Here is a 13,000-nt window from a genome sequence, read left to right on the forward strand (position 1 = left end):
TTTAGTGCTTTTGTTGTTTTTATTGTTTTTAGTGTTTTATTGTTTGTGTACAGCACTTTGTTTCAGCTGTGGTTGTTTTTAAAGTGCTTTATAAATAAAGTTGAGTTGAGTTGAGTACATGAGACATTTACAATTTCTCCTGACTAACCTTTACTCCTGTGAAGGCAGCAGGTATTTGTTCCATGGTCACTAACAGAGAAACAAACCCTCACTGTATATGTCTTCACCTGATGTTTCAGACACTGAGGTGTCCTGTGTTTTCATGGAAAGATGCATCTTACCGTGCAGTTTAACGTTGGGCCCTGAAGTAGTCATCCACTGGATTCAGAAAATAGCAGTAGACCATCTTGTCCACTCATTCTACAACGACCAAGACCAGCTTGGAGACCAGAACCAGAACTTCAGAGGCAGGACATCACTGTTCAAGGAGCAGATCTCCAGAGGAAACGCCTCACTGCAGCTGACAGGAGTGAAGGTTCAGGACCAGGGAAGATACCACTGCCACACAAGCACCATCCGTGGGAACAGGGAGTCATTCATCAACCTAAAAGTGGACGGTATAAGAAACATTTTTCATAAATACAAAAATGCCTTGCAAAAGTATTCAACCCCTCGGCATTTTTCGTGTTTCGTTGTCTCACAACCTGGAACTAAAATGGATTGTTTGAGAGTTTGCATCATTTCATTTAGAGAACATGTCTACAACTTTGAAGATGTGATTATTATTTTAATGTGAAGCAAACAACAAATAGGACAGAATACCAAAAAACTCGAACGTACATAACTATTTATCCCCTATAGTCAGCACTTCGTAGAGCACCTTTTACGGCAACTATAGCTTCAAGTCACTTTGAATAACTCTCTATGAGCTTGCCACATATAGCTGCTGGGATTTTTTCCCGTTCCTCAAGGCAAAACTGCTCCAGCTCCAGCAAGTTGGATGGGTTCTGTTGGTGAACAGCTTGAGATTGAGGTCTGGGCTTTGATTAGGTCATTCCAACACAGTTAAATATTTTGTTGCTTTAGCAGTATGATTGGGCCATTCTGTGGGGATGGTGTTCTCGGAGTGATAAGATGTGTTGAGGTGGTGCCAGACATGGTGTTTTCCTTGGCGGCCAAAAAGTTAAATTTTAGTCTCATCCGATCAGAGCACCTTCCTCCATGCCTTTTGGCAAACTCAAAATGTTCTTTCCCACTAAAGTAAAGGCTTTTTTTCTTACCACTCGTCCGTAAAACCCAGCCCGGTGGAGTGCATGACTTATTGTGGTCCAATCTACAGACACTCCAGTCTCTGCTTGTGGAACTCTGCAGCTCCTCCAGGTTTACCTTTGGTCTCTGTGCTGCCTCTCTGATTAGTGCCCTCCTTGCCAGGTCCATGAGTTTTGGTGGGAGGACCTCTCTTGGCAGGTTTGTTGTGGTACCGTGTTCTTTCCATTTAATGATGATGGATTTGATGGTGCTCCAGGGGATCAGCAAATATTTGGATATTTCTTCATAACCCAGTACTGACTTGTACTTCTCAGCAACTTTGTCCCTGACTTGTTTGGAAAGCTCCTTGGTGTTCATGGTGTTGCTTGGTTAGTGGTGTCTCTTGTGTAGTAGCGGTGTTGCAGCCTCTGGGGCCTTTCAGAAAAGGTGTATATACTGACAAATCACAGGTGTCCACACAGGTAGACTTTATTTCACTATGTGACTTCTGAATATAATTGGTTGTACTTCATAGCAAGGGGTACATACATATGTTTTATTTTCCTCATTTCATTTCACCAGCTTAGACTGTTTTGTGCATATCCACTACATAAAATTCAGATAACTGGTTACAATGTGGTAAAATATGTAAACAAACAAACAAAAAACTATCCTCTTACTTTTGCAAGGCACTGTAAAGGTACCTGACAACATGACAACGAGATCTTCTTTCTTTCAGCTCCAGTCCATGAAGTCAACATTGATCGGGTAGGAAACAGGATCAACTGCAGCTCTAACTGGATCTACCCTGAACCTGAACTCACCTGGTCCACCAGACCTCCATCCAAAGAGACCTTCAAGAACACAACCACAGTCCAGCAGACTGAACAGCAGCTTTACAACATCAGCAGTTCTCTGATACTTTCAGACAGTGAGAATGATCTGGTCTACAGCTGCACCATCAGCACTCAGAGAAACAAGAGGAGAGCTACTTTTAGACGACTACGTGAGTAATACTGTACATCTAATCTGACAACTGAATTACTAAATCAAGTTTCTTAGGAAAGTTTTTCCTCCTTTAAACTGCCATGTTCTGCCATTTCAGTTTCTGTCATTGGGTCAAAAGCTGAAACAACAATCTCCTGCTCTGCCTCCAACACTTCTCTAACAAACTTCAGCCTTGTTTGGAGATTCAACCACAGTCAGATCATCCTGAACAGGACCAGGACTGATGTCTCCTCCACATTGTCAGAGGAGTGGAGGCAGCAGGTGAAGGATGTATCAGAGTCAGGCAGCCTCACACTACAGGACTTGTCTTCAAATCAGGAGGGAATATACACGTGTGAACTCAGAGATGATGAGGAGACACTAAGAACTGACACCTTAGTGAGGATAGAGAAAGGTAAAGTAGTAAAGTTATGAGCTTTTATTCTGTGTGAACAAGAACTGTTGTTATCGGTAATACCCGTGTGACCTGCGAACATCAACACATCAGAAAACACCAGGATGGATCATCCGGAGATAATTAACTGACTCTTTCTTTCTTTATTTCAGAGAATTCAGACAGTGTTAGAGTTCAGACAGTCATCGTAGTGGTGTCAGTCATTTTGGTTGTAGCAGCAGCCATCTGCCTGGTACTGCATTATAAAAAGAAAAAAGGTAATAAGATGTGCTTTCTGGACCTTGGAATTAATTTCTTGTATGTTGTTTGTATTGTTTTGCCCTGTGGACTCAAAATATGTTTGTTCAGGTAAACAAAGAAATATCATGAGAAAGTTAAACTGTTGTGTAACCAAAATGGAAATAGATATTTTCCATCAAAAGTCACTGCTGCAAGTACACTGCCAACATTTTACAATACAAAGTCAATCAGTCAATCATAAAGAGACAGAAACCATCAAAAAGAGATGATTCAACTTTATTTCAATTTTGATTTGATGATATGTTCAGGTTCCTCTTGTCTGATCATGGCACTGATTGATTTACATTTTGTTTGCAGGGAAAATGAGAAAAGAGGAAGACACCAATACAGCAGTACATCATCAGAATGTTGAACTCCTGTCCAACAACAGTCTACTTCAGTCAAATGACAGAGTAATGACAGAGACAACAGACAGAGGTCTCCTAACTGATCCAGAGACATGACATTCAAACACTTTGTCCTCCAGTATCTCCTGAAGACACCTTTGCTGATTCTTTAAACTCCAACTGTGAACAGAAAACATAGAGACATTTTATCATTGTCTCTGAGATTTGAGATAAAGTTTGAGTTTATTTTGATGGTATTTTTTAAACTGTAGAACATCAGTAAGCTAATAATAGATAGTCAGTCTGGCTAAAATCAAACAGAGATTTCTGCTGTTACGTTTACTGGAAGGTTTCAGGTTCACTGAGCTTCCTTTAACCCTTGTGTACCTTAATTTGACCATAACTTTCACTCTGTTGCAGCAAATGGACTGATTTTTGCTGAGGAACCTTAATTTTACATCAATTTTGAAAATATGATCTCAAAATTGTCAAAAATTAAAGGGTTAAAGTAGTGACTGCAGGGCTGTCTTCAGGAGCGTGAGTTCAAATTATGCGTGTTTTTATGCACCTGCTGGCCTTTTGATCTTGAGAAGAGTAGCCCTGGCATTCAGAAATACAGAGTCTACATAGAGTAAACACAAACAAAGTAAGTCTATGTAAGGTCTCAGTGGTCATTTGCTCGTGAGAAGAGCAAGAGGAAACATGAAGAGGCACTTCAGCGTCAGAGAAGCTCTCAAAATTATTATGGAGACTAAATCCCCATGCCAGTGAGCTGCAGGATCCATCAGGAATGTCATCCTGCTCAGCACGAGGCACGGGGAGCCAGCAGTGACACAAGGCCAAAAGAAGAAGCCATCGTTGTCGCCTACAACCGCTGCAAAGGTGGTGTTGACAATCTGGACAAGGTATGTGCCAGAACATATTTACCACATGTATCCTATTCTTGTAAATTTTTACTGAATTTGTGTGCTTGTAAGACATGCATTTTGTGTTTTGATAATGTTTGCATGATTATTCTCACTGTCATGTGCAGCTTTAGAAAAACAAAACAAAACAAAAATACTTATCGTTAATGAAATCAGTACTTATTGGTTTCTTGTTCTTTAAAGGTTGTCGGCACCTATAACATCAAAAGGAGGACGAAGCAGTGGCCACCGGTGTTATTTTTTAACATGGTGGACGTCTGAGCATATAATGCTTTTGTTCTTTTCATTGCTGTGGATCCCTCCTGGAACCAGAGAAAGCACTTCAGGACGAGGCTTTCCTTGGAAGAGCTGGGAAATTCTTTGGTGTCTCCAGCAATTCTAAGGAGAGTGCCTTCCTCGTGCACCAGTTGCTGCGGCACTGGCGAGAGAAATGCGGGTTGCTACAACTGCCCCGTCAGAGCCAGAGCCAGCAGCAGCCACCAGTAGCTCAGGAGGGAAGAGGGGAACCTGCACGTTGTGCAAAGGACTGAAAAGGAGAACGGTCGCCACTTGCATTTGTTGTGGAGAACACACATGCAATGTGCACCGGATGACATGCTGCAAGTCTTGCTTTAAAGACTGAAGACACAGAGCCCCACACACACCCACACACAGACACATGTTCAGTGTCAGTACACACACCCCTAACATGCAGACATATAAAATAACATGACCTTGCAAGTAAAGTATCGCTTCGTTCTTTTTTTATCCAGAAGCTAATCTTTTTATACAACAGGCCTATGTAATAGGATTTGGTGGTCAACAGTAAAATTGCCAAACACACACGCACACACACTAATATTCTCATAAACTCCATATATCAAATACAGAAACTAAGCTTTTTATACAGCATGCCTATGTAATGGGTAAATGGCATAATTTGGTGGTCAACTGTAAAATTGCTAAACTTGAGTCCTTCTGAACAGGGGGAATCACCAAGATTGTAAAATGCATTGTTATTTAGTGTCACGTCTGTGCATTCAAATAATGTGGTTATAATGGGAGTCAATGGGGCAAAAACAGCCACTCACGGTATGAAAGGAAGTTTTAATGAAAATCTGATGCTGCACAAAAACTAAATATGCTTCCAAGTCAATGATGTTACTAATCTTTGACATATCCAAGACTGTGATAACAGGTAAAAAAACCCTCCTGTTTCTGATCATATTTTATGTTGAAAATAGGTCATTTTGTGTGTAATTTTCCCCATATCAGTGACTATTTTCTAAATTTGCATTAAAAGGGTTAAAATTTTGATTTTTTTTTTTTTTAATTTGTAGTAGTTTTGATCAGGGCTGAAGCTGATTAACAGATTTGAGCAAAAAAAGTTGAAAAAAATATTTATCTGATATATTTTTACAGCAGTCAAAGTTAGTGGCTGTATGAAACAGTATGAAAGGAAGTTTTTTTTGAAAATCAGATGCTGCACAAAAATTAAATATGCTTCAAAGTCAATGATGTTACTAAACTTTGACATATCCAAGACTGTCATAACAGGTAAAAAAATCTGTCTCTAATAATTTTTTATATTGAAAGATATATTGAAAGAACTACAGCATGGGGGAGGTGCCTGCTTCTCCATCTACGCATGTTTTGAGAACAACAGTCAGATGGAGGTGTTGCAGGAACAGGACAATTGCCCATTCCAGGTAACCCAATCTGATGTGCACAAAAGCCTCAAAAACGTTAATACACATAAAGCCCCTCGACCAGACAACATCCCAGGCCAAATGAACTGGCAGATTTCACTTTCAACCTTTCTCTCCACCAGTCTCCAGTCCCTACAGGTTTCAAGAAAACAGCCATCATCCCTGTACCAAAAAAGCCAAATGTGAGCTGCTTAAATGACTTTCGCCCAATGGCTCGCACCATAATGAAGTTCTTTGAGAGGACAGTCAAAACTCACCTCACTTTCACCCTGCCCACTACACATGACCTGCTACAGTTTGCCTACAGGCCAAAAAGGTCCACGGACGTTGTAATATCATTTGCACTGCACACAGCATGGACTACAAGAGGCTTCAGGGAGGAGGAGATGCCCCCTTCTACCTTGAGGGAGAAACAGGCGAAAGAGTCGGTTGCTTCAGGTTCCTGGGGATCAACATCACCGAGGATCTCAGCTGGACACACCACGCAGATAACATCATCAAGGCTTCTTCCTGTGGTACCTGAGGAGATTTGGCATGGACACCAGGATACTCTCAAACTTACAGATGCACCATTGAGAGTATCCTGGCTGGGAACATCACCGACTGGTACGGCAGCTGTACCGCCCTCAAACACAGATCACTGCAGCCCAGCACATCACCAGGTCAGAGCTGCCAGCCATGCAGGACATTTACAGCAGGCACTGCAGAGGAAGGCACAGTGGATCTCTGACCCCAGCCACCCCAGCTATAGACTATTTACACTCCTATTTTACCACATATCTTCTTTTTTTCCTCTTTTTCATATTTTCTTATTTTATTTTATTTTATTTAGCTTCTGTGAAGTTGAGTGGGCCCCATGCACCATGAATTTCATTACTGGTAATGATGCTGCATTGTTATTCTTTATTTGACAATATAGAATATTGAATCTTGAATCTATTTAACATATTTTGTAAAAGAAACAGGTTTTGTTCGATTAAACAGGTTTTTCTCAGAGAAATGATTTGTCTTTTGACTTTTTGACACATAATAGTTTTTATTAATGTTTAAATAAAATATGTTTACTGAAAAACACTGAACGTCTCTGTAGTTTTATTGATTTGCTCATATTCCATTAAAGTTTAATTTTCTTTGAGTTCAACTGTCGACTGGTTAAAGCTGAGTTTAGATTCAGACCAATTTCAGTTGTGAATATAGAGTTAAACTAGATTGAGTTCAGTCATATTTCTGTCCAACCCACTGATCATTCAACAAACACAGAAAAACACCTGTGTTTTTTTTTAGCATATCTTATAAATAAAAAAAATTAAACGTCTCCAGTGTATAAAATGAATAGTTCATGTTCATGCTGACTGTATCATCATTTAATGGTATATCTCCTCCATATTGTCACCCCCTCCCGCTCTCTCAGATCCTCCTCCTCTATCCACCTCTCTGTGCCCTCAGCCCGCCTCAGTACCATGGGGAGCAGAGCCTTCAGCTGCTCTGCTCCTCAACTCTGGAACTCACTCCCACCGGACATCCAAAACATCGACTCTTTCCCTATTTTCAAATCCAGACTCAAAACCCACCTGTTCCAGAAAGCTTACTCCCCGTGACTGCACTCTTCCATTTATTTATTTATTTATTTTCTGCTCTGTCTTGTTTTGTGTCCTCGTGTTTTGTAAAGTGTCCTTGTGTGTCCTGAAAGGCGCTTATAAATTTATTATTATTATTATTACTATTATTATGTCCACGTTTATATTCAGGTTTCAGGGTTTGATAATGGATTTAATTAGATTTTATAATAATAATAATAAAACACAAGTATTTTTAGTAAAACTAAATCTTTCAGTTCACTGTGTTTTCTAGTAGTTCTACTTTTCTATTGGTACTTTTAAGTTTAATGTTCCCTTTTTTGGTCTGACTGGTTGTAAAGCATGTAGCAAAACATTATCACCTTGTTAGTCAACTTCACTCCAACTCAGGATGCATGACATGAACAGTGGGACAATTTAGGGTGCAACAATCACCAATCTTGATGATACGGTTATAGAGGAAAAAAATGTAGTTTCACAATTATCATGAGTTTGGATGTATAAAATCATATTTGTATTTATTGTATTTTTCCCTTTTTTAATAATAACAGTAATAATATATTTTATTTATCAGCACTTTCAATAAAACTAATACACTTCACAAGATTATTGAGAGCTTTGTAAATGATGAGGAGGATCTTGAAGTGGATATGCTGCTTTATTGGAGCCAGTGAAGGTGTTGCAGGATGGCTGTAGCATTTACACTTTGACTTCTAAAGAAGTCTCATCCCTGCAAACATTTCGACGTCTAATAAACGTTGAAACGACGTCTAAACGTACACGTCGCCAGGAGGTCTAAAAGTAATGCTGAAATGCAAATTGAAACGACGTCGCGTTGCAACCTCGACGTCTTTTTAACTGTCGTAAACAACGTCTCCACAACGTCACGTTGTAACACAGATGTCTTCTAAACGCGCATTATTCACCTTCTAAAAACGATCCAGTAAATATTCTGATATATATATATATATATTTACAGCTGTATGTGTCGAGTTTTAGATGTTGTTTCTGCAGTGGAGTTAAAAAGAGGTTGACAAATGCAGGTAAAGATGTTGACGTTGCGATCTGACGTCTTTTCAACCTGCATTTCAGCATTACATCCCTGCAAACATTTCATCAACCTGGGGGTTGACGGCAGGTCTAAGGGGCGACCTCTCGCGTGAAACGAGTTTAAAATAGGTCTAGGTTGCACCTCGACCACAAACCAACTAGATGAAAAAAAAAATAAATGTATACAACCAATCGGGTGAGAGCCCTTCTAACCAATCAGAGGCGAAAAGGGCGGGACCTTCTACTTCAAACCTGGCAGCAGAACACGACTGCAGAGAAGGGCAGGCCAGCAGTATCTTTAACCTTTGAACTCCTGAGTGTGCCAGTCCAGAGCGGTTAGGATCACACGACACCTTCAACGGAGGAGGAAGCGGAAGTGGTTGACGGAGAACAGTGACAGTAAACGCGGAAGGTTTGAATTTAACTACTGTACAGTGAATGTAAAGTGGACAATGGCAGAAGATTCAGCAGGTACTAGTAATATAAGGAATAATGAGGAGGAAATGTTTTGGGAGGAAGTGAGGAAAAAGAAAACGAGGCAAAGATCAGAGTCTAGCAGTAGTACTGAATCTGTGGACACAGCTAAAAGAAGTAAATCTGAAATACGATCTAGAGTTAAGGAGCCAGATAAAGAAGTTTGGAAAGTAATTATAGTGTTTGATCAACAAGGAGGGCCAGATTTACACCCCATTCATGTTACCAAAGCTATTGACAAAGAAATTGGTCAAATTAACCATGCTCGCTTTATGGGGAACGGTAGGCTACTGATTTTTGCAGCGTCTGAAGCTCAGCGAGATAAGATCTTAAAGAGATCTACCCTAAATGGTTCTAAAATAAACTCACACATTCCAGGAATAGCGGCAAAGAAAAGGGGAGTCATTACTGGGATCCCAGTGTCAGTATCCATTGAGGAGGTCAAGAGCAATGTGAAAGGAGGAGAGATAGTTGATGCAAAACGCCTGACGAAAGGTAAAGAAAAAACAGAGAGTTTGTCAGTTTTACTTTTTTTCAAGAATGAGATACCTGCAAAAGTACAAATGGGCTTTATGAGCTACCCAGTGCGAGAATTCATTCCCCCTGTAATACGTTGTTTTAAATGTCAACGTTTTGGTCATGTAGCAGTACAATGTAAAGGTAAACTTAGGTGTGCAAAATGTGGAGGGGATCATGAGTATGGGAAATGTGGGGAGAATGTTCAGCTAAAATGTTGTAACTGTGGAGGTCAACATAGTGCTGCATATGGGGGGTGTGAAAGACAGAAGGAAGGGAAAGAAATTCAGAAGTACAAACTGACTCATCAGGTTTCATATGCTAATGCACTAAAGGAGATAAGTAAAGCTAAGAAAGACGTTAATGTTAACGGACTTGTATCTCCAACAGAACAGAACTCTTGGAGTCCAAGAAAGAATACTGGGAACCATACTGATGAACAGTTAGAGGTAGGCCTACCTAGGTCTAACCCAGTGACAAAATGCTGTGAATGCAGATCAAGAATCTCAAAAGAGACTTTGCTGATAAAGGAAAAAGAGTTCATAGCATTCATATGTTCCATAGTTAATGTCACAATACAGCACTCTAGGAAGAGTGATAGAATTAAATCAGTTGTGGAAGCTGCAAATGAATTTTTAGGCACCACAACTAAAGCTGATGAAATTCATGAAATGTTAAATAATAAATATGGAGATTCTCAAGCTGGTTAAATATCTAATGGTTTTAATCATTCTTCAGTGGAATGCAAGAAGTCTAATAGCAAATGGACAGGAGTTTAAAAGGTATATACATGAATTAAATAATAAACCAGATATCATATGTATTCAGGAAACATGGCTAAAACCACAGTTAGAATTTGTTTTAAAAGGTTATATCAGTATCAGACATGACAGGGATAAAGAGAGAGGAGGAGGGTGTATGACTTTTATTAGAGAAGGAATACCATATAGACAGTTGGGTACAGCTAAAGAACATGAATGTATAGTGACTGAAATTTTTAATAGGGATAATGGCAAATACACAATTGTTAACTACTATAATCCATGTAAAGCTCTAACAAATGAGTTGCTGAGGAACATTATTAAAAGGTCTCACAGAGAAATTTGGTGTGGGGATTTTAATGCACTCAATAGCTTATGGGGAAGTAAACATACAGATTTAAATGGGGAGGCTGTTGAGGAAATGATGAATGACAGAATGTTAGTATGTTTAAATAAGGGTAGTGGAACACGAATAAATATATACAAAAATGAAACCTCATGTATTGACCTGACTTTAGTTGATAGGAAAATAGCAAGTATATGTGAATGGGAGACTGATCAGAACACAAGTATTGGTAGTGATCATTTTCCTATTTTTTGTAAAATTGAAGTTGAACTGAAGATTGAAGAAAGTTACACTCATCATAAATGGCATTTTATGAAAGCAGATTGGGAGAAATATTTAACAAATTGCAATGAAGAAGTTAAGAATATTCCAAATGTAGAACAAACTATAGATCAGAGGAATGATAATTTAAGTATCCTCATTTTGAGTGCAGCTAGTCAGGCCATCCCTATAAGTAAAAGCCAGAAGAAAAGAGTCAATGTTCCATGGTGGAATGATAAATGTAAAGAAGTTATTAAAGAACGAAATAAAGCTTTGAAAAAACTGCGTAAAACTTTAACTACAGATAATCTTATAGAATACCAAAGAAAGAAGGCTCTAGCAAGGAAAGTAATTAAAGAGGTTAAAAGGGAATCTTGGAGGCAGTTTTGCTCCACAATTGGAAGGGAGACTAGATTAGATAAGATGTGGATGATGGTAAAAAAGATGTCAGGTAGATATAAACCAGCAAATATTCCTGTACTAATTGATGAAACAAACCTTAAAGCTATATCAGATAAGGAAAAGGCTAATATGTTGGGGAAATGTTTTGCTGAAATACATAAAGGAGATCACTTGGAAGATAGTTTTAAAAAAAGGAAAGAGGAAATTTTAAAGGCGAATGAAGGTATTTTAAATGCTAAATCTGAAACTGAGTCTATACTTGATGATGGCTTTAATATGTCAGAATTGAAAATGGCAGTAAATAATACAGGTTACTCCTCACCAGGATGTGATAATTTGTGCTATGCTATGTTCAGGAAACTTCCTGAGGAAGTACTGGAAAAGATTCTTGAGCTAATTAATGAAATTTGGAAAGAAGGAAAGTTACCTAAGATATGGAAAAAGGCTATAATTCTCCCATTTCCTAAACCAGGGAAAGATGCTGGTAATCCAGGTAATTATAGACCCATAGCTCTAACTTCACACCTAGGAAAGCTTATGGAAAAATTGGTTGTGGGCCGTTTGAATTATTTTTTGGAAAAGAAATCCCTGCTTAAAAGTTACCAAACAGGATTTAGAAGAAATAAATCAACAACAGATGCTCTTGTTAAACTGTGTAATGAAGTTGAAAAGTCTCTAGTCATGAAGGAGGTGATGGTAGCCGTTTTTCTGGACATAGAAAAAGCTTATGACACCATGTGGAGAGAGGGTCTATTAATTAAGTTGGAAAAGATTGGAATAAATGGGAGGATGTTTAATTTCATTTTGGATTTCTTATCTCATCGTACTTTGAGGGTCAGAGTAGGTAATGAGTTATCAGAAGAATATGTGGTGGAAAGTGGAATTCCCCAGGGGAGCGTTATCAGTCCTATTTTATTTAATATTATGATTAATGATTTATTTGAAAAGGGAGGTGAAGGTCTGTTGTATGCAGATGATGCTGTAGTATGGAAAAGAGGGAGGAATGTTCCATATATTGTTGGAAGGTTACAAAAAGAAATAGAAATATTAGAACAATGGGGATTAGACTGGGGATTTAAATTCTCTTTACCTAAATCGAAGATAATGTTTTTCACAAGAAGGAAGGTTCCAGAGAATTTTAAAATTATGTTGTATAATCAGCAACTGGAAAGAGTGAATAAGTTTAAATATCTTGGAATCTACATGGATGAAAGAATGACATGGAAACATCATATAGTTCATGTAGAAACTAAATGTAAAAAAGTACTAAATCTTACGAGGATGATTTCTGGGCAGCAATGGGGAGCAGACAAACAATCATTAATGAACATCTACAAAGCATTAATCAGATCAAATATAGATTATGGATGCATAGTATATAGTTCTGCATGTGCAACATCTCTCAGGAAACTTGATAGAGTGCAATTTAAAGGTTTAAGAATTGCGTTAGGAGCGTTTAAAACAACTCCTACTTGTGCTCTATTAGTTGAAGCTGAAGAAACTCCACTTAAATTTAGATTTGATAAGTTGTCCTTAACATATTGGGTGAGACTTAAAGGAAGTGTAAATAATCCTGCCTTAACAATCCTTAATGCATGCTGGGAATACCATTCAAAGAGCTCTGGTTTTGGATGGCACATTACAAATACAGCAGGAGAGTATGGAATTTTAGATTTCAAGTTTAGCCCTGCTCTAGTGTTGAGTTCAGCTCCTCCATGGATGCTGCCTGTGCCATCCATTGATGTAGAACTGTTGAAGGAAAAAGCAAAACAGCCTAATGAAG

At 38.7% G+C, this 13,000-nt stretch overlaps 1 protein-coding gene across 1 annotated transcript; it reads left to right on the forward strand.

The window, feature by feature from the left end:
• Nucleotides 1-262: 262 nt before the first annotated feature.
• Nucleotides 263-4,984, forward strand: LOC311503685 (uncharacterized protein; the record flags this gene model as incomplete). The annotated part of the gene is made up of 6 exons (XM_084566550.1): nucleotides 263-557; nucleotides 1,901-2,194; nucleotides 2,294-2,590; nucleotides 2,743-2,847; nucleotides 3,188-4,121; nucleotides 4,326-4,984. 5 exons carry the CDS (start codon nucleotides 263-265, stop codon nucleotides 3,331-3,333), a joined length of 1,137 nt encoding a protein of 378 aa, XP_084422676.1. The 3' UTR covers nucleotides 3,334-4,121; nucleotides 4,326-4,984.
• Between the last annotated feature and the right edge of the window lie 8,016 nt (nucleotides 4,985-13,000).

This window comes from Chelon labrosus (assembly GCF_963514085.1).
Source record: "Chelon labrosus genome assembly, chromosome: 18".
Classification (NCBI taxonomy): Eukaryota; Metazoa; Chordata; class Actinopteri; order Mugiliformes; family Mugilidae; genus Chelon; species Chelon labrosus.